The 27597-nt window shown below is 37.8% G+C and overlaps 1 protein-coding gene and 1 long non-coding RNA gene across 4 annotated transcripts in view; one reads left to right on the top strand and one right to left on the bottom strand.

Annotated features, from left to right (window-relative positions):
• Positions 1–3: 3 nt before the first annotated feature.
• On the top strand, positions 4–26119 carry LOC137230819 (uncharacterized). 2 transcript variants are annotated; one of them, XR_010946267.1, is made up of 3 exons: positions 10–60; positions 9001–9097; positions 23049–23383. It is a non-coding gene; the product is annotated as an uncharacterized lncRNA (long non-coding RNA). The 2 variants fall into 2 exon arrangements; XR_010946268.1 differs by lacking the exon at positions 9001–9097 and having other exon boundaries at positions 4–60; positions 23049–26119.
• The window catches only part of ELMOD1 (ELMO domain containing 1), a 111381-nt gene continuing 96894 nt past the window's right edge, over positions 13111–27597 (bottom strand). For both annotated transcript variants that reach the window (XM_067750914.1, XM_067750915.1), the window contains exons 9-11: positions 26018–26068; positions 24783–24916; positions 13111–14518 (exon numbers count right to left, since the gene is read on the bottom strand). In XM_067750914.1, coding sequence (XP_067607015.1) covers positions 14346–14518; positions 24783–24916; positions 26018–26068 — 358 coding nt within the window. In that variant the 3' untranslated portion in view covers positions 13111–14345. The remainder of the gene's footprint in view (positions 14519–24782; positions 24917–26017; positions 26069–27597) is intronic.

The following is a 27597-nucleotide window of genomic DNA, read 5'->3' as shown; positions in this document are numbered from 1 at the left end:
AGAGAGAACTTGGAGCCTGGCTGGATGTGGGGATGGGACAAGGGAGAGGAAGAATTGAAGGTAATTTCATTGATTCATGTCCACCTTAAATCTGATTCATTATATCACCAAGATCATATTTTATAAAAATTAAATTTTATTGCTTATAAAAGTAATACCTAGTCATCATGGAAAATATATTTGCTCTTTAATTTATTTATTGAACAAATATTTAAGAAGTACCTCCTATGTGCCAGTCACTGTTCTAGGCACTAGGGATAGAGTAGAAAACAAATGAAAGAGAAATCCCTGACCTCATGGATATTACATAGAGAAAAGGAAGGGGGAAAAGTGAGGAAAATTGCCCAGATCTTTTCTTCTGCCCTAACTTAACATTTTGGAATATTTCCTCTATATCTCTCTGTCTCTCTCTCTCCTGAGCTTCCCTTCTATCTCTCCCTCTCTTTTTCTCTCTTTCTCCTTCTCTTTCTGTGTATATGTGTTCGTATATGTGTTGTTTGTTTAGCAGCATTTTGGTCTCTTAAATATATGACTTTTCTACCTTAAATTATAGTATAAGATTTCTCTTCCCCATGTTAGTACCTATTCTTCATTACTGTCTCTTAGTAGCTGTGTGAACCTAGGCAATCTCTGTGCCTCAGTTTCCTTATCGCTTAAAATGGTAGTACTTCCCTTTAAACACTGTTGTGAGGGCTGACTTGATACATTTAAAGTGCCTAGAATAGTGTATGTTACGATGTAAGCACTCAATAAATTTAGCTGTAAGTATTATTTTTATTATTAATATTTTAAATCATCATTAGTTACCACTATATTACTTCTTTTTTTTTAAATGTGGCCCTCTCTTTTTAATAGCCTTTTTAAAAAATTTATGTTTTTTATTTTTGGCTGTGTTGGGTCTTCATTGCTGCGTGCGGGCTTTTCTCTGGTTGCAGTGAGCGGGGGCTACTCTTGGTTGCGGTGTGCGGGATTCTAATTGCAGTGGTTGCTCTTGTTGCGGAGCATGGGATTTAGGCACACGAGCTTCAGTAGTTGTGGCTCGCGGGCTCTAGAGGGCAGGCTCAGTAGTTGTGGCACATAGGCTTAGTTGCTCTGAAGCATGTGGGATCTTCCTGGACCAGGGCTCGAACTCGTGTCCCCTGCATTGGCTGGCGGATTCGTAACCACTGCACCACCAGGGAGCCCTATATTACTGTTTTTAATTATTTAGATTGCTTTCATTTTAAAGTAACTCTAAATGGGCATTTTTTAAATACATCTTTATTGGAGTATAATTACTTCGCAACGTGGTGTTAGTTCCTGTTGTACAACAAAGTGTATCAGCCATATGCATACATATATCCCCATATCCCCTCTCTCTTGAGCCTCCTTCTCACCCTCCTGATCCCACTCCTCTATGTCGTCGCAAAACACTGAGCTTATATCCCTGTGCTATGCTGCTGCTTCCCACTAGCTATCTATTTTACATTTGCTAGTGTATATATGTCGATGCTACTCTCACTTCCCCCCAGTTTCCCCCTCCCACATCCTGGGTCCTCAAGTCCATTCTCTATGTCTACGTCTTTATTCCTGCCCTGTTACTATGTTTATCCGTACCCTTTTTTGTTGTTAGATTCCATGTATATGCGTTAACGTATGGTATTTGTTTTTCTCTTTCTGACTTACTTCACTCTGTATGACAGACTCTAGGTCCATCCACCTCACTACAAATAACTCAATTTCATTTCTTTTTATGGCTGAATAACATTCCATTGTATATATGTGCCACATGTTCTTTATCCATTCATCTGTTGATGGACATTTAGGTTGGTTCCATATCCTGGCTATTCTAAATAGTGCCACAATGAATATTGTGGTACATGTCTCTTTTTGAATTATGGTTTTCTCAGGGTATATGCCCAGTAGTGGGATTGCTGGGTCATACGGTAGTTCTATATTTAGTTTTTTAAGGAACCTCCATACTGTTGTCCACAGTGGTTGTATCAATTTACATTCCCACCAACAGTGCAGGAGGGTTCCCTTTTCCCACACCCTTTCCAGCATTTATTTTTTCTAGATTTTTTGATAATGTCCATTCTGACTGGTGGGAGCTGATACCTCATTGTAGTTTTGATTTGCATTTCCCTAATAGTTAGTGATGTCGAGCATCTTTTCATGTGCCTCTTGGTCATCTGTATGTCTTCCTTGGTGAAATGTCTGTTTAGGTCTTTTGCCCATTTTTTAACTGGATTATTTGTTTTTTTGATATTGAGCTCCATGAGTTGTTTGTATATTTTGGAGATTAATCCTTTGTCTATTGTTTCATTTGCAAATATTTTCTCCCATTCTGAGGGTTGTCTTTTCAACTTGTTTACAGTTTCCTTGTTGTGCAAAAGCTTTTAAGTGTCATTGGGTTCCATTTGTTTATTTTAATTTTTATTTCTATTACTCTAGGAGGTGGGTCGAAAAAGACCTTGCTGTGATTTATGTCATAGAGTGTTCTGCCTATGTTTTCCTCTAAGGGTTTTATAGTGTCTGACCTTACATTTAAGTCTTTAATCCATTTGGACTTTATTTTTGTGTATGGTGTTAGGGAGTGTTATAATTTCATTCTTTTACATGTAGCAGTCCAGTTTTCCTAGCACCACTTATTGAAGAGACTGTCTTTTCTCTATTGTATGTTCTTGCCCCCCATGTCATAAATTAGGTGTACATGGGTTTATCTCTGGGCATTCTATCCTGTACCATTGATCTATATTTCTGTTTTTGTGCCAGTACCATACTGTCTTGATTGCTATAGCTTTGTGGTACAGTTTGAAGTCAGGGAGCCTGATTACTCCAACTGCATTTTTCTTTCTCAAGATTGCTTTAGCTATTTGGGGTCTTTTGTGTTTCCATATGAATTGTAAAAATTTTTTTCTAATTCTGTGAAGAATGCCATTGGTAGTTTGATAGGGATTGCATTGAATCTGTTGATTGCTTTGGGTAGTATAATCATTTTCTGAATATTGATTCTTCCAATCCAAGAACATGGCCTATTTCTTTATCTGTTTATGTCATGTTTGATTTCTTTCATCAGTGTTTTATAGTTTTCTGAGCACAAGTCTTTCACCTCCTTGGGCAGGTTTATCCTAGGTATTTTATTCTTTTTGTTGCAATGGTAAGTGGGAGTGTTTCCTTAATTTCTTTTTCTGATTTTTCATTGTTGGTGTATAGGAATGCCAGAGATTTCTGTGCATTAATTTTGTTTCCTGCAACCTTACCAAATTAATTGATTAGTTCTAGTAGTTTTCTGGTGGCATGTTTAGGATTTTCCATGTATACTATTATGTCATCAGCAAACAGCGACAGTTTTACTTCTTTTCAAATTTGTATTCCTTTTATTTCATTTTCTTCTGTGATTGCTGTGGTTAGGACTTCCAAAACTATGTTGAATAAGAGTGGTGAGAGTGGACATCCTTGTCTTGTCCTGATCTTAGTGGAAATGCTTTCAGTTTTTCACCACTGGGTATCATGCTTGCTCTGGGTTTGTCATATATGGTGTTTATTATGTTGAGGTAGGTGCCCTCTATGCCCATTTTTGGAGAGTTTTTTTTATCATAAATCGGTGTTGAATTGTCAAAAGCTTTTTCTGCATCTATTGAGATGATCATATGGTTTTCATTCCTTAATTTGTTAATGTGGTGTATCACATTGATTTATTTGCATATATGGAAGAATCCTTTGCATCCCTGGGATAAATCCCACTTGATCATGGTGTATGATCCTTTTAATGTGCTGTTGGATTCTGTTTGCTAGTATTTTGTTCAGGATTTTTGCATCTATGTTCACCAGTGATATTCGTCTATAATTTTCTTTTTTTGTGATATCTTTGTCTGTTTTTTGTATAAGGGTGATGGTGGCTTCATAGAATGAATTTGAGCATGTTTCTCCCTCTGCAATTTTTTGGAAGAGTTTGAGAAGAATCGGTGTTATCTATTCTCTAAATGTTTGATAGAATTTGCCTGTGAAGCCATCTGGTCCTGTCCTTTTGTTTGTTGGAAGATTTTTAATTACAGTTTTAATTTCATTACTTGTGATATGTATGTTTATATTTTCTAATTCTTCCTGGTTCAGTCTTGGAAAACTGTACCTTTCCAAGCATTTGTCCATTTCTTCGTTCTTGTCCATTTTATTAGTATATAGTTGTTTGTAGTAATCTCTTATAATCCTTTGTATTTCTACAGTGTCAGTTGTGATTTCTCCCTTTTCATTTCTAATTTTATTGATTTGTATCCTCTCCCTTTCTTCCTTGATGAGTCTGGCTAAGTGTTTATCAATTTTGCTTATCTTCTCAAAGAAACAGCTTTTAGTTTTATTGATCTTTGCTATTGTTTCTTCATTTATACTTCATTTATTTCTGTTCTGATCTTTATGATTTCTTTCCTTCTACTGACTTTTAGTTTTCTTTGTTCTTCTTTAGTTGTTTTAAGTGTACGGTTAGATAGTTTATTTGAGAGTTTTCTCTTTCCTTGAGGTGAGATTGAATTGCTATAAACTTCCCTCTTAGAACTGCTTTTGCTGTGTCCCATACATTTTGGGTCATTGTGTTTTCAATGTCATTTCTTTCTATGCATTTTTTAATTTCTTCTTTGATTTCTTCAGTGATCTCTTGGTTATTTAGTAGCGCACTGTTTAGCTTCCATGTATTTGTTTTTTTTACATTTTTTTTCCTGTAAATGATTTCTAATCTCATAGCATTGTGGTCAGAATAGGTGTTTGATATGGTTTCAATTTTCTTAAATTTTCCAAGGCTTGATTTGTGACCCAAGATAGGATCTATCCTAGAGAATGTTCCATGAGCACTTACGAAGAAAATGTATTCTGTTGATTTTGGAAGGAATGCCCTATATATATCAATTAAGTCCATTTTGTGTAATGTATCATTTAAAGCTTGTTTTTCCTTATTTATTTTCTGTTTGGATGATCTGTCCAGTGGTGAAAGTGGGGTGTTAAAATCCCCAAATATTATTGTGTAACTGTCGATTTCTCCTTTCATTGATGTTAGCATTTGCCTTATGTATTGAGGTGCTCCTATGTTGGTTGTATAAGCATTTATAAATGTTATATCTTCTTCTTGGATTGGTCCTTTGATCATTAGGTAGTGTCCCTCCTTATCTCTTGTAACAGTCTTTATTTTAAAGTCTATTTTATCTGATACAAGTATTGCTACTCCAGCTTTCTTTTGATTTCCATTTGCATGGAATATCTTTTTCCATCCCTTCACTTTCAGTCTGTATGTGTCCCTAGGTCTGAATTGGGTCTCTTTTAGACAGCATATATATGGGTCTTGTTTTTTTTTGGGGTCTTGTTTTTGTATCCATTCAGCCAGTCTGTGTCTTTTGGTTGGGGCCTTTAATCCATTTACATTCAAGGTTATTATCGATATGTATGTTCCTATTACCATTTTCTTAATTGTCTGGGGTTTGTTTTTGTGGGTCTTTTTCTTCTCTTGTGTTTCCCACTTAGAGAAGATTCTTTAGCGTTTGTTGTAAAGCTGGTTCGGTGGTGCTGAATTCTGCTAGCTTTTGCTAGTCTGAAAAGCTTTTGACTTCTCCATCGAATCTGAATGAGATCATTGCTGGGTAGAGTAATCTTGGTTGTAGGTTTTTCTGTTTCATCACTTTAAGTATATCCTGCCACTCCCTTCTGGCCTGAAGAGTTTCAGCTGATAACCTTATGGGATTTTTTGTATGTTATTTTTTGTTTTTCCCTTGCTGCTTTTAATATTTTTTCTTTAATTTAATTTTTGTTAGTTTGATTAATATCTATCTTGTTGTGTATCTCCTTGGGTTTATCCTGTATGGGACTCTGTGTTTCCTGGACTTGGGTGACTATTTCCTTTCCCATATTAGGGAAGTTTTCAACTATAATCTCTTCAAATATTTTCTCAGACTCTTTTTCTCTTCTCTTTCTGGGACCCCTATAATTCAAATATTGGTATGTGTAGTGTTGTCCCAGAGGTCTCTGAGATTGTCTTCAATTCTTTTCATTCGTTTTTCTTTATTCTGGTCCTAGGCAGTTATTTCCACCATTTTGTCTTCCACCTCGCTTATTCATTCTTCTGACTCAATTATTCTGTTATTGATTGCTTCTAGTGTATTTTTCATTTCAGTTATTGTGTTGTTCATCTTTCTGTTTTTTAGTTCTTCTAGATCTTTGTTAAACATTTCTTATATTTTCTCAATCTGTGCCTCCATTCTGTTTCTGAGGTTCTAGATCATGTTTACTATCATTACTCTTAATTCTTTTTCATGTAGATTGCCTATTTCCTCTTTATTTACCTGGTCTTGTGGGTTTTTACGTTGCTCCTTCATTTGTGACATATTTTTTTGCTGTCTCATTTTTTTTTTTAAGAGTGGGATTGTATTCCTGTCTCACTGGTTGTTTGGTCTGAGGCCTCCAACACTGGAGTTTGTAGGCTATTGGGTAGAGTTGGGTGTTGGTTCTGAGATGATGAACTGTGTGAGACCTTACTCTGATGAATATTCCCTGGGGTCTGAAGTTCTCTGTTAGTCCAGTGGTTCAGATTTGGAGCTCCCAATGCAGAAGCTTCTGCCTGACCCTGGGCTCATGAACCAAGATCCCACAAGCCACCTGAAGTGGCTGTAAATACCAAAGTAAAAAATAAAATTAGACTAGGAAACTAACAGACATGTTAGAAAGAATAAGCCCCACGCCCATATGTAGTGAGGGCCTATGCTTAGGACCCACAGGGCTAGAAAAGGCCCTGGGGACTGTGTGGGTAGGAGTGGGGCTTAGGATCAAGGAACAGAAGGGACCCAGGTGTCCCCCCACCTCTGGTCTCATAGGGCAGGGGACCTCACCTGGGAGCCCAGCAGGCTGCCTGGGCTTGAGTGGGCAGTCCTCTCCTCTCCTGCTCCTCCCAGATGGCTCATCCTGCCTACCTCTCCTGATCTCCCCAGCCTCCCTCCTATGGCCCCAGCACCCACGCAGCCTGGATGGGGTTTTGGAGGGGGTGGGGGCACCAGCTTGGGAGCTCAGCAGGCTGCCTGGCTCAAGTGGGCCAGACAATCGCCCTCTGCTCCTCTCCTGCTCTTCCCAGAGAATCCCTCCCACCTGCCTCTCCTGATATCCCTGGCCTCAGGGGCGCCAATCTTGTCTGGCCTCCAATTTTCTTCCCCCCTCAGTCCCCCTACGTTCTACCGGTTCACTTTGGGGCTCCTCCCATCTCCTTGGGCATCAGAGTCTCCCACCAGTGGCTGATAAGTGCCCTAGTTGTGGGGAGACACTGACTCCACATCTTCCCACACTGCCATCTTGACTCCACCTCCCCTGCATTATTTTGATTGTCATCCTCTTGGTGCTTTCAAGCTCCTGGGTTCGTTCTAGGTTCAGACTTCAAATAACTTCTCTGATAGTTGCCAAGTTGCAGCTAGGTGGTTTCTATTCAGGTAAAAATTTGGTTAGTAAGTGAAGACTTTATTTGTTTTCTCCATCATGTAGGAGATTGGCCACCCTGACTGACACCTTGAGAGAAGGAAACTCTTTGAGAATGGCCATCAGTGGGAGTGTGCTTCTGGGGCAGCACCAGCTTTGGCTACTGTAGGAAGCTTCTCAAGAAGCATTTGGGATGGGCAGGCAGGCCATCCACCTGGGACCTGTGCCCATACTGATGTCAATTTTGGGGGGCTGCTATAACAAAAATACTATGGAATGAGTGGCTTAAACAACTAATATTTGTTTTTCACATACTGGAGGTTGAAAAGTCCAAGATCAAGGTGCATCTTTGGTATCTGGTGAAGACACTCTTCTAGGTTTGTAGATGGCCATCTTCTCACTGTATCCTCACAGGGCAGAGAATGAGAGAGAAAGGGAGAGGGTATGGAGAGAGAGAGAGAGAGAGAGAGAGAGAGAAAGCTCTATCCTGTCTTTTCTTATAAGGATAAGAAAGGGCTCTTATAAGGGCTTTCTTATAAGGGCTTTAATCCAATTCATGAGGGTTTTACCCCCAAAGGCCCCACCTCCTAACTCCATCACATTGGGGGTTAGGATTTCAACACATGAATTTGGGGGGGACACAAACATCCAGTCCATAACAGCCCTCCACCTTCTCCATACTAACTCCTGTTTGTGCCTCTGGGTGGATGACAACAAAACATGTAGTCCTTTGTTAGAGATGGGCACAGGGTCAAGTTATATTGACAAAGTAAGTTGAGGGAAAACAAGGGAAGTGTTTGATTTACTTCTAAACTATTAAAAATTGAGACTAAACCACTAAACCTCAATATCCTCTAGAGCAGTACTTCCCATTCAGTAGGTCTGGGAGGGGCCTTCAATGATTAATTTCTAACAGTGCTCATGCTGGTGGTCTAAAGACCAGACTTCAAGAAGCAAGGCAGTAGATTTTGACTATGAGGTCCATGAGACCAAGGGCAGCATATTCTTTTCCATTTTTTCCCCAGACTTGCCATGGCACCTGGTACAAAAATAAATTCTCAATAAATGCTTGCTGAATCAAATTAATGTGGGACATGGGCTACAAGGACAAATTTTATAGCTTAATTTTCTGTTAGAATAAGCTCGCAGCCAAAAACCAAATAGATAAAAGCCAACCATAATTAAACATGTGTTTAGTACTTTGGAGTTTCCCAAGCCCTTTAATTAATGATAGCTTATTTGATTTCTACTCTTACAATAATCTTCTGAAAGTGAGCTGTCATAATTAGTTTTCCATAGCAGATGGTAAAAGCCAAGTCGGAGAGGGTAAGTAATTGGCCTAAGGAGGCTAGCAGCACATACACTGGAATATGGGTCTTCTGCTTGCCAGTTTTTTCCTGCTGTACTCTGCATAAATAGTAAAAACTCTTGTTATCATACTGCTTGAGGCTGTTGATGTTCCTGTTCCACAGTAATTTCTACATACTTGGCACAGAAGAGCTAATACATCTAGAATTAAGTGTATGGGTGTGATATGAGATTTGGCAAAAAATAACTCACAAGCTCTCTCTGGGCTTCTAGGACAAACCAGATGCTCCTGAAGGCTCTTCTCTCTCTCAGCAAAAGGGGCTACATCCAAGCTCAGCTTCCCTGAGGACCAGAGATTTCCTTCCTCAAGGTAGCATCCCATAGAACCCAAAGTCTACAGGACAGGGCAGCTGGCAACCAGACCCAGACTGTGTGGCTACAGAGTGTACCGATCAGATCATTCCCTCTGCCAAGGTTGCTTTCAGGTTTGCCCCCAAAGAAATGAGAACAGTAAGGGGCAGGAGCTCTCCACCTGAACCCAGACCAACAGTGTGTCACAGCACACAGGCCCTGGTGGCCTTGGGACAATGAGAAGCATTCACACCCTTTTTTCTCTTACTAATCCTTGCTTTAGAAACTTTCCTAGTAAAATCTATTCCAAACCCACGTCTTGGGATGATGTGGAATTCACTCGAGCCCTTGTATGGTAGGTGGCAATCACGAAGGGACTCCCCACCCCCGCCCTCAACCCCGCTTTAACTCACCTTGCATGACAGAGGGGGTTTAACTGTTGTTTTACAAATTTAATCTCACCTTTCTCTTCTCTTTGCCACACTTTCCTAGTTGCCATCAACTTTCTTCTATAGCCTCTTTTGCAAGGCAGACCACAGTGCTAGGTACATAATAGATAAAACAATAGAAAGGTACCAAGTCAACATTTTATTTTTTGCTACTCTACCCTGGTTTCCGTGAAGCATCCCAGGGATGTTAACAGATGACATCACACTTTAGTGTGCCTATGAGTAGTAGCATTCTGGAGACTAAGTCAAGTCAATGGGGCACAAGAATCTTGGCAGTGAAAGGAATGTTTTATTTACAAAGAGTTCACATGTTTGAAGTTCTATGAGTTTCTATTTGCACAGATATGCCCTGAGTATATCGCAGCCAGGCCCTGCAATGCCCACCTTGCTGAGGTTTCCCACAGCGGGGCCAGAAGGAGTTACGCAGGCTTCCATTGCTCTTGTGGGGAGACAAGGATCAGGAGACAGAGCTCACAATCTTATCGGAATTGTTCTTTCTGTATCAAGGAAGAAATTCTGACCAAAAATGTGGGAAGTCCTGAGGGACAGTATGGCAAGTATGAATTCATCCTACAGACATCTGAGCAAGAAATGTTATTTACATATAGTATATTATCACTTGGGGGGTAGGTGTGTACATGTGTTTATAATCTACACTGTACAGTACAAAATAATTCCAATTAAGTAGATAGCATAATGATTAAGTCAAGGCTTCAGGACCTGGGTTTAAGATCTTGCTATGCTATCTTATCTATCTCTATTATCTACCTATATCTATCTACCTATCTATCTATCTATCATCTATCTATCATCTATCTATCATCTATCTATCTAACATCTATCTATCTATATCTATTACCTTTTGACCGCCTTCACCCATTTGGCCCACCCCACACCTCATGCCTCTGGCAACTACCAATCTGTTCTCTGTATCTAAAAGGTTTTTTTAAGATTTCACATATAAGTGAGATCATACGGTATTTGTCTTTCTCTGACTTATTTCATTGAGCATATGCCTTCAAGTTCCATCCTTGTTGTTACAAATGGTAGGATTTTCTTCTTTCTCATGGTTGAATAATATTCCACTGTGTATATAAATATATCATGTTTTATCCATTCATCCATCAGTGGACATTTAGGTTACTCCCATGCCTTGCCTATTATAAATAATGCTGCAATGAACATGGAGGTGCATGTATCTTTTTGAGTTAGTGTTTTTCTTTCCTTTGGATAAATATCCAGAAGTGGAATTTCTGGATCTTATGGTGGTTCTTTTATTTTTTTTAGGAAACTCTGTACTGTTTTCCATAGTGGCTGCACCAATTTACACTCCCACTGACAGCGCACAAGGGTTCCCTTTTCTTCACATCCTCGCCAACACTTGTTATTTCTTGTCTTTTTGATAATAGCCATTCTAACAGGTGTGAGGTAATACCTCATTGACGTTTTCTTTTTCTTGAGACCTTTGGTAATATATTTTAAATCTCTAAGCCTGTTTGTCTAGAAAAGCAAGCATGCAATCTCATTTTGTATGTTGCTGAGGAGATGAAATAATGCAAGGAAATGGCTAGCACAGTCCTGGCACATGGCATCAGAACTCACTAAATGTTAGCTCTTGAAAAGGAATCCATACCAGTATCTCTTTCATCTTCTAGGACTTGATGTTATACTTTGTTCTGCTTTTCTGCCATTTTGTTTCTAGATTAGAGCAGTTACTTCTGTCAAGCTCCCTGAAGAGTCAGAAGCACTGCTTTGTTGGAGTACGTGTCACTACAGCTCAAAGTTTCCTAGATGTTGCTATGGGCCTAGCTGACACTTTCCTTTTTTTCTGTCTCTTTTTTTCTTCTCTCCATCTCCCATCCCCTAGCCCCACACTCCACCAAGCCTGGTCCCCTCCTCATTCCTGTTCAGTTTGGATGGCCCCCTATGTTTATGGATCAAGATAATTTGTGGCCATGGAGTTTGATGGCCAGGTTTTATTTCCCCATTGCTGACTTCCTACAAACCCAGCCTGTTCAGCTGACCTTCCAGCTCAGACCAAGCCCATACCTCTGATGGGTCTTTAAGATTTTGGGTAGTATACATCAAAATGTCTATGTCCCTATGATGTACTTCTCCTGCCAGAGGTTAGAAAGTGAAGAAATTAGGTTGCATTTGTCTAATTGAGTGGTGGGTGGATGATCCCTACTTATGTCTGTCTCTTTGTCTCTCAGTCACCTAACATCTCAGTTTCCTCAAACTGTCCCAGTTCACCCTATTGTCCAAAAGAAATTATTAACAACATCCTTTTTTTCTCTCACAAGTGTCCTGGTTTGGAAGATATATCTTCCAGACCTTTCTTTTAGGTCTGGTATATATTTAAGCTTCATTTCAAATAGGAAAGATGGTACGTTACCAAGCAAAAAATATTTTTTTCAGTACAATAACAAGAACTGTGAGAAGGAAAGTCAGATTGAAGTCATAATTTTCAGAAATGGTGCTTCAAAGAGTTTTCTTTCTGTAGTGCAAACTGGAATGTGTTTTTAATCATAGCAAGTAGAGTTTTGAAAAACTTGGTAGAAGCATGCTACATAATTTACATTTTAAGTGGTCAACTCTTGTTCAATGAAGTATAAGCAAACTAAAAATGCTCAAGGGAAAAACACAAACACATCACACTTTTTTTAATGCCTTGAAAGCTTCTCCTCTTTTTTTTCTTGCCTCACTTCATATTACAGGGTAGAATGCATCTTCCACAAAGAGGTGCAAATAAGAAATCTAATAATACTCAGAACTAGAAGGAGCTGGCACAGCTTGTTCATCCATGTTAAGATACAACAGAGAGAAATCATTCAAGGAGCTGGGAGGGAAAGCTCCTAGCTTTGTTACCATCAACTATCTCTACCTGAACAGAAGAGACATGAGCTGGTATAGGTGCCACATATTATCAAGCCATGTCAGTGACACAGGACCATAGTGGATAGGAAGAGACAATACATACATGCGGCTTCAAAGGCTGTACTGAACATGGAAGAACACCTTCATAACATAGCAGCTACAGCAAATTCAGGGCTCCCAAGACAGGCCATTTACTGGGTTCACAATTCTCACTTACTCTGGAGAGGAATATTTATTCTTGTCACTACTCATGGTATATATCATGCTTTAACCAACTCCTTCCCTTCCCCATTCTAAGAAAGGACACAGGGCTATAAAAGATGCAATGCAAAATCCTTCCACCTGGCATACAGCTGAAAGGGAAAGAACAGCAAAATCCCAGAGGAGCTAGAATGGACCAGGAAACAACAGGCACCTTAATGTTTTCTATATCAGCTGTCTAGCAGTAGACAAATCAGGCTTCAGAGGAAGCTGCAAAGGAAAAGCTTGATCTTATTCTTTCATTAAAGCAACACCAGGCCTCAAGATTAGTTAAATAAAAGCAGTCTCTCAGACATGACATACTGTAATTCACACCTGATTACTCTGAACGATGGCATGATTATATTCAGCTTCAGGTTGTCTGTCTGACATTCTACCCACTCACATATCTGCATATTCAGAAGCTGTACAAGCACAAAAATATTAAAATGAAATACACTATACATTACAGTAGAATGACATGTAATTTATTCATAACTGAGTTAGGCAGTACTCAAAATTCACTTAGATAAGCAAGTGAGTACACAAACATCTAATAATACTAAAACTGATAGTCAGAAGGTATAAAATACCATGGGTATGAAATGCCATGGTAAATACTATTCAACAGACTACAATCATAATTAATTCCAAACTAAATCATGGTTTTTAAAATGATTTTAAGCAGTTTTGAAATGACTTGATTTTGTTCTCCTTCCAAGCAATTTATTTCCTCCACTGATAAAAGACAAGGTCATTAGTTTCAAGAAATATTACAGAATGACATAGCTCAGGTTCTTCTCTTGCAACACATTTTCTTGCAAATTGTTTTTTAATATTACCTCTTGACATAGACAACAAACCAGCCACCACTCAGTGCCCCAAGCAAAGATGCCTGGATCAGAACAGTGCCAGGGTGTAACTCTGAGTTCAGCAAGAGGCAGGCAGTGAAAAAGCTGTTGGAGCTTTTGCAGTGTGCATACTTCTTTTTTGAGGCTCCAAGCAACATAAACATATTTAGGCATCCAAGCCAGTAAAATTATGGGAATAAAATAATTTGATGTCCAGATGACTATGCCACAATTACAACTGGGGGTAAACTACAATATAATTCTGCGGTACTTCAAAAAACCCCAGCACCTACCTAAATTTGCTTCTTGTTAGTCTCGTTACATTTTCATGAAGTGCAGCAGTATTTGCAAGAATGATTTGTCTTATCATGTGTCTGTTTGTATTATTTTAAAGTCATACTTTTTTGGAATGAGGTCCAAGCATGAACCTGGCTTGAAGAGCTAGCAGCTATAGTCATGAAACATCAATAAATTAAAAGGCTTTCACAGAACAAAATTCAGCTAAATCTTTTACATATAAAATACAGCTAGAGAAGTACAATTCTTCAACACTAAATTATGAGGGAGAGGAAGCCAATTTAAAAAAATAGAAAACTCTCTCCATACCAGGTGTCAAAGCAAGATGTAACACTGCATGATGCCACAATATGAGCAGTCACTGGATGACAGATACTGCAGAAATTGTGGTATTTGGGGATCTGGTAATTATGACGAAGATATGAAGACACTGTACTAACAGGCATGCATACAATCACTGTGTGCATTCAGTGTGTGAGCTGGGACCTAAGCAGAGATCTAACACAATAATGAGGCACTGTCCTGGGGTATCCATTAAAACCAGTGTGGGTGACTATATGTTGATTAAACCTTCCGAGGCAGCAAAATGTGGGCACAATGCCATGTCTGGATTCTGCAGCTGTTTTATGATCCTCTTGCGGAATTTCTCCCGCACACGATTAAATTCCATTATGTCCATGGGGTCCTCTTCAATCCAAAACTTATGAAACTCGTGCATCAAATAGCCTGTTAGAGATAAGACAGTGACAAGAATGCAAGGGAAAAAAATCCTTAATCATATTCAGAATCACCCTAAATGCTGAAAAAGATGTCAGACCAACTAACAGCAATCATGTCACTCAAAGACAAGATCAAAATACAGCAAACACTACTGTTAAAATTATTCTTTAAAAACCAGTGCAGTGGAAGCTACCAACCTGCAAGATTTTTGCAATTGGTCCTAGAATTATTCTCACTCTGCTCAAGCAGGAAGAAAAGTCAATTCTGCATTTCTAGAATATGAGTAACAACTGGAACATATTTTGAAAGGTTGACAGTAACTACTTCATTCTTCACCTCCTGATTAAATTAACATAATGGTGTGATTTTTCAAAAGTACTCCACTCAGCCTTTTTTCTCTTGATATTTGATTTGAGTAAAGTTTTAAATTACCCTGACAAATCAAAAGAATGCATTCTGACAATCTATTATAAGACAATAAAAACTGTGAATCAACTCTGAACAATAGAGTGGTCATTAAACTATATGAAATTGCTAATAAGACATCTTTGCTCTGAAGCATAATTTCATATTCAAATACTTTTTTGTCTCAAAAATGTTATGTGGATTGGGAACATTTTTGGAATAAATGTTAAATATTTGATATGAGAACCTACTTATTGTATTGTTTCCCCACTGTACCCCTCCCTCCTCATTTAGAATTGAAATGTGAATAGCTTTTTAAAAGACAATAATAAGTATTTGCATGTAGTAAAGCAAAAGCAAGCTCAAGTGTCTCATAATAAGAAAAAAGTATTTAAGGAAATAATACTAGTTAGAAAAATGGAAACCAAACATTACACAAGCTTTAATTTGTCTTAACATTAGAAGGCAGTAGAAGATAGTTCAGAGGAAGGATTCTGGAGCCAGAAACCTGGTTTAAATCCTAGCCCTTCACCTTCATGGGAAGGAGTAAGCAGTAGAGATGACAGAGGGCAGGGGAAGAGAACTTTGGAACAAACATACTCAATTCTAATAGTAAAAACAATTCAATAGCTTTTATTTTTCTGGTAACTAGCTACTTATGGGATAACCTTTAACATAGTTCCATAAACAGATTTTTAAAAACCTTTATTCATATCTCACTGTAATACAAAATTAGAAATGACCTTCCTTCCTACCCCCAACACACACTGCCAGATGTGGGTCTATTTCCACAAACTTACCTGGTTACTCATTCATGACATTTTTAAGTATGCTTGTACATCTTAAAGTATATGGTCTTTCTCTTCAACTATAGGAGGAAGGGTAGTAAGGAGAGAGAGAATTTATTTTATTTTTTCTTTGGGTTGACTCATTTCCTCTAGGCTTGGACTGCCTCTGGGCTCTCTACACACATTAACACATTTTGTTAATCTGTGTTAACACAAGTTAACATATTGACTGATTTTAACATCTCAGATGGGAACACATACCAACCCTCACCCAAATGCCTCTGGGCTACACCAACCAGGGCCCACTGCCACTGTAGTGGGAACGTGACCATATCAGAGAAGCCCCAGATCAGAGGTATCAGCAATCCCAGGAGCCATCCATCTGTCTCTGATCCATCTGATGCTTGGATTCCCTGTGGCAGCACCCAGTCTTGAACTTTTCTCTTGACAACACTAACATTAGCCTGGTCCATGAATGAAGAATCTGATTCTTTAGAGGTGCTTTCTCACACTGGGCCAAAATTTCTTGCCCCATATTTCTTGGAACAAATTCAATCCTTCTCCAACTCAAGTATCTGAAGTGCCCTTTATGCCATGAGGTTAAGCATCCCCATTTCTTCTTACCATTTCTCATATGCCATGACTTGGAGTCTGTTTATCATCCTGGTTGTTTCAGCACACACTAACAGAAATTCTTTCCTCTCATCTCAGTATCTTATTCAACCAAAAGAGTTCAATCATCTATCCATCCTAAAGTATCCCAAGAATGGCATGAGGTACTTGTAAAAAATGAAGACCCTCCCAGATTCAACCAGACATCTCAGTTCAGTAAGATGAATCTCATGTCACTGAAGTATGAAATCCATTGATTTAGAAGATGCCCTCTTTTTAAGTTCCCTTGGTTTCTTTCTGAATGCTATAATTTTTATGGTTCTAAATAAAATCTATGATCATTTATAATTTCTTCTTCCTTGCTATATAAAATACACACATAATTTTCCTGACTTTGCTTCTGAGCTCAAATAAACATACCTGACCTGTTTTGTATATAGAGTCAGGTTTCCAATACTGATGAATTAAAAGCATCTCATTGGTACCTCATGATTAATAAGTTATTTACTCCATTGACAATAATAAGTAGGCACTGTGAAAAATACTTTAATGAGAAATTCACTTTTCCACAATGTACATTCTCATTCTAGAAGTGATCTAGGGTAGCATAGAGTTTTAGAAGAATACAGATCTCTTTGGTTTCACCCTTTTTCTACCTTACATGCAACTACAGGAAAACATTTTGAAAGGTTTAAAAGACAGGCTAGGAGAGGAGTAGAAGGGAGAGGGGTGGTTAATAATCTAACACCATTCTCCTTCCTCTCAAGGCTACAAAAGTCAAGGTGTAAATCTTGCAAACTGATTCCCTAGGACTCTCTCTATCCTGTCAGAAAAATAATTAGACACTGTATAACATGATTTTAATCAAAATGTAGAAATGGTGGCTTGGCTTCCAGGGTACATATCATAATCATAAAACTCCACTCATTTATATAACATTACAGAGTGTTCATAAATTCATTTGGCAAATTGATCAGTTGGCCCATCTGCCAATTAACAAATATGTAACAGATACAAGAAAAAGGTAGAGTTCTTATGCTCCCCAATTCTCAGTTTCTTGGAGAGGGACCAAGGTAGACAATTTCAGATGATGATTTGCTAGCTAAGGAAGCTAACAAAATGGCATGAAGAGCAGAGGGAGGAAAGAGGGGTCAGGGTATTGCTTATAGTCTCTTATTTAATTCTTACAGCAGCTTTATGGAATAGGTAATGCAGATGACGACATTGGGTTTAGAAGAGATACTTGAATGGTGTACAATCACACAATTATAGCTGGAAGCTGGAAGCCAGTACCTGAAATCTGCTGCCTTTTCCAGTGTACTCTCTTTTTCTGGTTCTTATTCCTACTGAATAGCTCCTTCTTTTGAAGGTCAAAGAAAAGCTAATTCTTTTTTCCCTTCTTGCTATTGTACTTCCTTCTGCTCACTACACCTAACCTTACTTTATTTCAATGCAGCTGCCTGTTCAGTGGAGCTTTAGATTGAATGTGATTTTCATAGCATACTGACTTGGCAGTGCCGTGCTCACTGAATAATACTGTAAAGTCAAAATGATAGACCTATTATATTCTTATATTCTTTCATCTAGATGAAATACCTGTTTGGAATAATAATTTGGCTTTCCAACCCAAGAATGCAGCATATTTGTTGTTGCTTGAATGTGTCTTGGTTTTGCTTCACTGCATTCGGTTAGTAGACTGCAGAGACACAAGGACACAGGTAATTGCAAGAATATTACAGAGAAGAGGTGCAAAACTGATCATGTCTGATAGATGAGCAACGAATTCAGAGCACAGTTTGCTTCTTCTAGAGAGGCCTGAGTCCCTCTGCCTCACCCCAATCCACAATGGGATTGCTGCTATTTCTAAAACCTGGTGAGGGCCTTAAAAAAAAAGTAATCCCACTGCTTGCTTACTCACCCAGGTTGAGATTCTCTTGGAAGCCTATCAATTCAGGACAAGGCCAAATTTTTCCAGAGTAACTAGACTTCCTTTCTCCTGAAAAGGACACCAGCCAATATTTTTCCCTCCCATCCATCCATCCATCCATCCGTCCATCCATCCATCCAACAAATATTTACTGAGCACCTATTCTGTACCAGGTTCTGTGCTGTGGATATAGTCATGAACAAAATAAATATTCCTGTTCTTATATGTCAATTCCTATGATTCTAACTTTGATTCTCTCCTGCAAGAGCTCCCCACTGTATGGCTCTGATTTTCTCCTTAATGCTAATGAATCCCAAATCTGCCCTTGTAATTCTTCAGAGCTCCACAACCTTGTATTAGAATGCCCACTATTCATTAGAATGCCAACTATTTGCCCCAAAGGAACCCACCCCTGGTATACCTAAAACTAAACTCATTCTATTTTCCCTCAGAATTGCTTCCCTGGCTTCCCTAAGGAACATGGTAACTATAGAATAGGGTAAGTACGAGGGGTAGAAAAACAAAGCAAGTGGTCCTATTTATCTACGTTTATGCTCTTTCAAATGGCTTACAAAACTCTTTCAAGATATCCCCCTTCCCCATTCCTGCTCTTACTACTGTCATCTCTAGACACCCCTCCCCCACCCCAAATCCTATGCTCTATTCCTTGAATCCACCACACTGTTTGTCTTGTGGCCTTTGCCTGTGCCACTCCCTCTCGCTGGACCACTAGGCCACCACTGCTATATTTCCTTCTACTTATTTTTCACTTCTCATGGAAAATGGAATTTGCTTTAGGAAGCTTTCCCTGACGTCCAGACTGAGTGAGATTTTACTTCTTCAATAACAAAATTCTTCCCACTGTGTTTTATTTGTTTAGATGTCTGTCTTCCTCAACACAGAATCTGATCTGTAGTAAAACCTCAATATTATTTGCTGGAAATGGTCAGAATTGTTACAGGAGTAAATATAATCATCTAGTTGTCAGAGTAGGGGCTGTAATCACAAATGTAGGGGACTTACATTTTCCATTAACAAGTCATAAAGAGGTATATATTTTAAAATTTGCTTTTTCATTCAACTTATACATAATTTATTTTATTTACTTTTTATTGATGTATAGTTGATTTACAATGTTGTGTTAATTTCAGGTGTACAGCATGATTCAGTTATACATATGTATGTCTATTCTTTTTCATATTCATATTTTAGTTCTCTGTGCTATACAGTAGGTCCTTCTTGGTTATCTATTTTATATATAGTCGTGTGTATATGTTAATCCCAACCTCCTAATTTATCCCTCCCCACCTTCCCCTTTGGTAACCATAAGTGTGTTTTCCATGTCTGTGGTCAGTCTATCTCTGTTTTGTAAAAAGTTCATTTGTATTTTTTTGTTGTTGTTAGATTCCACATATAAGCAATATCATATGATATTTGTCTTTCTCTGGCTTACTTCATTTAGTATGATAATATCTAGGTCCATCCATGTTGCTGCAAATGGCATTATTTCCTTCTTTTTTATGACTGAGTAATATTCCAGTGTGTGTGTGTGTGTGTGTGTGTGTGTGTGTGTGTGTACATATATATATATATATATATATATACACATATATATATATATCACTTCGTTATCCATTCATCTGTTGATGGACATTTAGGTTGCTTCCATGTCTTGGCTATTGTAAATAGTGCTGCAATGCACATTGGGGTGCATGTATCTTTTCAAATTATAGTTTTCTCTGGATATATGCCCAGGAGTGGGATTGCTGGGTCATATGGCAGCCCTATTTTGAGTTTCTTAAGCAACCTCCATACTGTTCTCCACAGTGGCTGTACCAACTTACATTCCCACCAGCAATGTAGGAGTGTTCCCTTTTCTTCACATCCTCTCCAACATTTATTATTTGTAGAGTTTTTGATGATGGCCATTCTGACCAGAGTGAGGTGATACCTCATTGTAGTTTGATTTGTATTTCTCTAATAATTAGTTATGTTGAGCATCAAATTATACATAGAGTCAAATAGTTTAATGTCTTGTTACAAAGAGCAAACAAAAACCCAGGAACAATTCCTGTCCTAATTCCTGCTTCCTTAAAGCAGCATTTCAACTGTTCCAGCTGATTCTTTGATTATTGACCTCCATAGCTCTAAATAACATATTTTCCATTGCTTGATTTTTTGACTTCCCTCATCTCAAAGATTCTCTTCTCTTTCCTCTCCTATCCTTTCCCCTCCCCTCCCCTCCCCTCTTCTCCTCTCCCCTCCCCTCCCCTCCCTTCCCCTCTTCTCTTCTCTTCTCTTTTATTCTCTCATAGATTTCCTGCTTTCTGTACCTCACTTATTCCTCTTAGGATTACTCTCTTATTTTACGGAAAAATATCCTTCAGGAGCTTCCTTATAATTATAGAAGGTAAAATTAAGAAGGTAAAATGTTTAAGACTTTGCACTCAAAAAATTTTGTTTATTCTACTCCACACTTAATTGGTAAGTTGGACTGGGTATAGAATTCAAAATTGGAAATCATATTCCCTTAGATTTTAAATAATATTTGCTTAAATTTTTGAAGACATTATTCCACTCTCTTCTAGAATACAGTGTTGCTGTTGAGAAATCCAATGTCATCTTGACTCCCAATTCTTTATGTGACAGATTTGGAAATTTTTAAAATCATCTCTTTCCTATGTATTAAAATTTCACAATGACCTGAGTGTGAATCCATTTTAATCTATTATCCTGGTGCTTACTAGTTTAAATATGAAAAGTCATCCTTCAATTCTGAAAATTTTTCTTGATTTATTTGTTTGATTCCCCCCCCTTAGTTTCACTGTTCTTTTTTCTGGCACTCCTTTTATAAGACTTTCAAGAATGGTCCTTTAATTTCTCAACCTTTATTTTATATTTTTCATCTATACTTTCTCTTCTACTTTCTGGAAGTTTTCAGCTTTATCTTCTAATCCTTCTTGGAGATTTCATTCCTGTTATCTGATTTTTAATTTCTAAGAACACTCTTTTATTCTCTGAATGCTCTTTCTATGGCACCTTGTTCTTGTTTCATAGTAGCAATTTCTTCTCTTATCTCTTGGGGATATTAATGATACGTATTTTTGAAGTTTTCTTCTCTCTGCATGGTTTCTATTTCTTTATAGTGGCTTTATTTCTGCCTGTTTTAGACCCTCTTTCATGGTTGAGGCTTTCCTTGCTGTTCTTGTTATCTAGGGCTGCTTAAGAAATTATTCCAAAATTCAGTGGCTTAAAAAAACCATTTTAATATTCTCATGAATTCAGTGGGTTTGGAATTCAGAAAGGGTAGAGGAGGGACGGATCCACAATGCCTGGAATATCAACTAGGAAGATCTGAAGGTTGGGGGTGACTTGACAGCTGGTGGCAGGAATCATTTAGAGGCATCTTCACTCACAAGTCTAGTGGTAGATGCTATCAGCTGGGACCTCATCTGGGGCTGTCAGTCAGATTACCTACATATGATTGCTCCGTATGTCCTGGACTTTTTCACAACACAGAGGAATCAGATACCTTACATGGTGGCTTATGCTTCCAAAGGAAGCTCAATCCCTGATCTTCAGATCAAAGCCTTTTCTTTAAAAAAAATTTTTTTATTGATGTATAATTGTTTCACAATGTTGTGTTAATTTCTGCTGTACAGCGAAGTGATTCAGTTATACATACATATATATATACACATTCTTATTTTAATATTCTTTTCCATTACGGTTTATCATAGGATATTGAATATAGTTCCCCATGCTATACAGTAGGACCTTGTTGTTTACCATTCTGTATATAATAGCTAACATCTGCTAACCCCAACCTCCCACTCCATTCCTCCCCCAACTCCCTCTTCCTTGGCAAACACAAGTCTGTTCTCTATGTCCATGAGTTTGTTTCTGTTTCATAAGTAGGTTCATTTGTGTCATATTTTAGATTCCACATATAAGTGATATCATATGGTATTTGTCTTTCTCTTTCTGACTTCACTTAGTATGATAATTTCTAGTTGCATCCATGTTGCTGCAAATGGCATTATTTCATTCTTTTTTATGGCTGAGTAGTATTTCATTGTATACATGTACCACATCTTCTTTATCCACAGATGAAATACTTTTCTAATGTAGCCCTAAAAGTCACATAGTGTCAAATCTGCTTATTCTCTTGGTCAACCAACTGGTCAGCCCAGTTGGGCTGGGTAAGAGGAACAAAAAAATCTACCTTTTAATGGGAGGAGTATCAAAGAATTTGAGGACATGTTTTTAACCATCACACTCAAACATCTGGTAATACTTGGCTACCTGTAAGTATTTTTTACTAAATAAAAAGCCAACTGGATTAAAAGCTGATTGGAAGCTCTGAGCATGTAGGTAGGGTTTGTTGATGGTGAGCATGACTGTAGAGTGATATGACTGGGCTGCTTCACTGGAGAGACCCAGAGGTCAGCATCTTCAGCTATTTTCTCTTGGGATGTTCAGATTTCAGAGAAGGCCCTTGTCAGTCTCTTGCCAAAGTGATAGGAATTGGGTAGGAGAAGGAGCCTGGGTCTCAGTCTTCATCATCACTTTCAGTATGGTTTGCCATCAGCTGTACCTGATTCTCATCAGACCAGAGACCCTTTATTTTTCTCTCCCTGTAAAGTACACCAGCCTCTGCTTAGGAGGGGGAAGGACAGAAGCTGTCTGCTGGAGAAGGGGATTTAGGCCTCTAAGAGCTTCTTAACGTATTTTCAAGCAATCTTGCTATTTTTGGTCTTATTATGTTAACCCTCATTTCTTTTTTCTTTTTTTTTTTTTGCAGTATGCGGGTCTCTCACTGCAAAAAGGCCTCTTTTCTTTGGCCTTTGCTGAAAGGCCAAAAAGTGGCCTCTCCCGTTGCAGAGCCTGTGCTCCGGACGCGCAGGCTCAGCGGCCATGGCTCACGGGCCCAGCCGCTCCACGGCATGTGGGATCTTCCTGGACCGGGGCATGAACCCGTGTGCCCCGCATCGGCAGGCGGACTCTCAACCACTGCACCACCGGGGAAGCCCAACCCTCATTTCTGAGATATCTAATGCTGCCAATTCTTGAACCTTTTGGGGAGTCCTGTGGAATAAATCAGGTTGCTTCTTACCTTTCCATGCCACCTGTTAAGGATTTGCTCTCTCAAGACTACTAAATCATTTACCACTTAATCTGTTTTCCAGCTTTCAGAATGAGATTTTCGTGCTTTGTTTCTGATTTTTATCCTTGTGGGTTTATGCTTTCTTAGAAAAATCCCTTTCTATTAACTTTAGTGTAATTTCAGAAGGGAGCATAATGCATACACTAATTATGTCATCTTTAACTGGAAGTCCTGCTTAAGCAGATGTAAAAGAAGACAGAATCCTAGATAACATAATCACTCTTAATTTAGGAATTTAGATAAAGTAAATGGCTGTTAACTTGTGACTTTATCACATTTTAAAATTGAACTGCGGAACAACACTCTCCTGTGGTAGATTTGGGGTGGAATGATTGTATCTTAACCATACTTAGAAAGAGTGGCAGACCTGTTTAGCACATAACAGCAGAAAAAAGCCTGAAAGAAACATGAGAAGAATTTTGAAATTTTCTTGCTAAGAAAGCTCAGGTACGAGGCCCTCAGTGCAGTAAGCATGGTTTAAATGGTTTAAAAGACATTTCTCCTTTAAATTGCTTAGATTGCTTGAAGACTTGGTAGACTATCGTTCTATGTTCCTCCAAACCAGTTTATGTCTGGCCAGCAAGGATTATAATGACACACAGCTACATTTTAGGATTCTGCCTCTAAAATTAGAGAATAGCATCTCAGGGCTCTACTAAATGGTCTCGTTCTTTATCTTCTGAAACCTCAGCACAACTACCACCCCAAAGGATACCCCTCAGGCAAGGACAACATAAGGCTCTGGTTCAGGGTCAAAAATACTTCCCTCTACTAGCACCTACACTTAGAAAGGGCTGCAAACACTACCTTCTGTAGCACTAGTAGTGGTAGCAGTAAAAGTAATACCAATGACAACTCTACCACCATCTATATCACCCATTAAACCACCACCTTCTCTTTCTAATGTTCACTGAGCACTACTATGGGACTAGCTAATAAAAAGCCTTTTTATCCTCGTCTCATTTTACCTCCATAGCAGCTCTATGAGGAAAAGACTCATTTTATAGATGAGATAGCTGAGGCTTAGAGATGGTAGTTAACGTAGATCTGAGAGTCAACTCAGGCTGTCTTCAGAGCCTGCACTCTTAAGTGTTATGCCATGCTGGATCAGAGGAAGAAAGACATCTCTGATGTCTTTAAGTCAGATGGGAAGTTGATACATTGATATTTATTAGGCAAGAGCTGGGAACGAGGAAATATTCATAATGCCTGAAAATATGTGTAGGTCGTGAATGAGAAAACAAAATCAAAACCAAAGGAGGAAGTTCGAAGGCTCCAATGCAGCCAAATCACAAAGATCTCTCAGCTTCAACCCTTGTCTAGAGTGTTCTATAGAAACCTATGTCAATAATTAAGCAACAGGACACTTACAGAATGTTTGCTGGAAGTGAGATAATGTTGGAGCTTCTGGAGCGATGTTGTAGAAATGAGTTTTTAGAGCTCCACTCACCAGTAGATTATATACCAGATCAGTTATATTGATGCCCACAATTGCAAACGAGTACCTGTAAAGTGCAAGCCACACCAACTGTATATCACATATGAGAAGTAAGCATTTCAAAAAATGACAATTTGATATTTAAATTGCTATTATCAGAGTGTCAGCTTTCCCTTCTCTCCCCAACTTATCAAAACCCTGAATCTTATAAATTACCAGAAAATTTTAATAATATATGCCAAGAGAATTGAGAGTTCATATGCTTTGCCTTGGTAATGCCATTCCCAAATATATGAGAGAAAAAAACAGAAAATGACAAAGCTTTATATACAATAATAGTCATTACAGCATTATTTATATGGCAAAGACATGTAAACTATTTATATATCCTAAAGAAGATGATTGATGAAATAAATTATGGTAATCTCATATAACATATTACAACTAGTAAAAACCATACTTCTAAAGATTATTTAAGCAGGATATAAAACATTGTGTATAGAACAAACCAAGTTTTATTATACACACAAATGTGTAGAAAAACTAGAGTGAAATGCCACAAAATATTAATATGGGTATATTACAGTAATATGATTATGGTGATTTTTTTGGTTTACTTTGCTATATTTTTGAAATTTTCTATAATAAATCTTATATTACCTTTAAAATGAGGAAAAATTTAACTAGTATCTTAACACTCAGGGTATATTTTCTAGTCCATTTTCTACATGTCTATCTAAAATTAAGTGAAACTGAGTTCTTAAGTCCTCTCTGGTATTATAAATCCAGCACATAAAAAAAAAGGAGTTCTCTGCTCAGAAATATTTTTGGATGAAATGGGGCATTATAAAAAAAGACCTTCTAAAGTAAACTTTTAACTAATAGCCTGATACTTGATAGAAATCCTTAAAAGAAGACTAGCAAATACAATTCCAAATTATGATTTTTGAAAATCATTTCCATACAGTTATAACTTTCTAAACTTCATCACTTGGTCACAGGCAAAGTAGTATCATATAATCATACAAGTAAATACAAAAACATATAAACAGGTCCTTTCCAAAATTCAACTGGATTATGTATTTCCATCAGGACAAGTGTATTTTCATCCTTGTCATTTTTTGCAGTACTCTTCTGACAATCTTTATATATGAAGTCCCACACTCACCCAATTGCTTTATCCATCCTTTTCTTCTCCCATTCTGCTTTGCTGAATTTGCTGAATAAATGAATGAATGAGTAAATAAATAAATAAGACTTCTCTAATTGATACCTGTTCTCCTTTAATGTTTTTGTTAAAACTGTTGACTAGATGTGGGGATGTCTGTAACTCAGTTATCAAACACTAATCAATTTAAATGTTATTAACTAAAAAGCCACAATACAATTTATATGGAGCTCAGAAATGGAGTTATTTAAAGCCATGCTACTTATCCCTTATTCACTATAGTACAGCAGTGAGAGACAGACCTAAAGGCCAAACATACTCTTTTATATTATCCATTAATTATCAAATAATACTTCCTCCTCTAGCAAGATGCCACCTCAGTCATGATTCCCCACTGCATTTCGTTTGGTTTTCCCTCATGGCAATTATCCTACTCAGCCTTATTTGTGATGTCTGGCACACAGCAGATGCCAAATAAATGTTTACTGATAAATAATTGAGTTAGTGAAAAAAAGAAAGAAGGAAAGAATAAAAGGGAGAGAGGGAGGGAGGGAATAAGGGAAGGAAGAACTTATAGGTTTTAAAAATTCTGTTCCAACAAGTGCTGTGGCATTTCCTCTGGCTAAGCTAAGACAGCTAAATCATAGTAGCTCAATTTTAATCCATTTTTATAACTTGAATTTCTGAATAAGACTGAAGAAAGGGTTCTATAATAAAAGCATTCTGAAAATACTGACTTGCATTCTATTACTTTGTGTACTTTCTTATTCCCCCTATTCTCACCCACTTCCATACTGCCAATATCTTGTAGGCAGGAACCATGTTGCACTCTTCTTTGTGGCCAATGTGAACTTTCATTCAGTGTTCTACACTAAAAATTGTGGTTAGCCTTGGAATTAAATAAAATTTTAAAACTAGAGTTATTATGAACATTTAGCTTCCATCTAAGTAGGAGAAAGGAGAGTTCTTTATAAAACAGTGCAAACACTACATTAAAAGACACACATGTAACACACACACAACACAGGCCCACAAAAACATGATGCAAAACTGTTATTTTACTATACTTACTTTCTACTCTGTAAATGACTGGCTCTAATTCAAAGTAACTGTCTTTAATTCATGTTAAAATAAGCCACTTCTTTTTAAAGTGCAAGTGCCAATTAACAAACCAACAAGTCAGCCAAAGAGGCATCAGGAGATTTTTACTTAAAAGACTCATATCCAAACTGAAATGAGTTAGATGTGAAATTCAAGAAATTTTATATAAACAAATTTATAAGCACCTATTTTCTCTTCAACAAACCTTTGTAAATACATAGTATCTCTGTATTTTGTTAAATTAAATCTATCTGCATTGGAAATATAAGAAAAGGCCAAATGACCTCCACTCATTTGTTTATTTATAGGATATCCTGGCCCAAACAGAAGGAATTCCTCTCTTCAGGAAACACACACACAACAAACAAACAAAAATACAAGCCATCAAAATTCTTCTCTTAAACTTGAACCTACTTTTAACTCTCAAGTTACTTCAGAATTCAATAGATTGATCTTCACAAGAGAAATAACATATAATG

Source organism: Pseudorca crassidens, chromosome 9 (genome assembly GCF_039906515.1).
Source record: "Pseudorca crassidens isolate mPseCra1 chromosome 9, mPseCra1.hap1, whole genome shotgun sequence".
NCBI classification, from domain to species: domain Eukaryota; kingdom Metazoa; phylum Chordata; class Mammalia; order Artiodactyla; family Delphinidae; genus Pseudorca; species Pseudorca crassidens.
The sequence above is the reverse complement of the archived record's forward strand: the minus strand, read 5'-3'. Positions and strand labels throughout refer to the sequence as shown.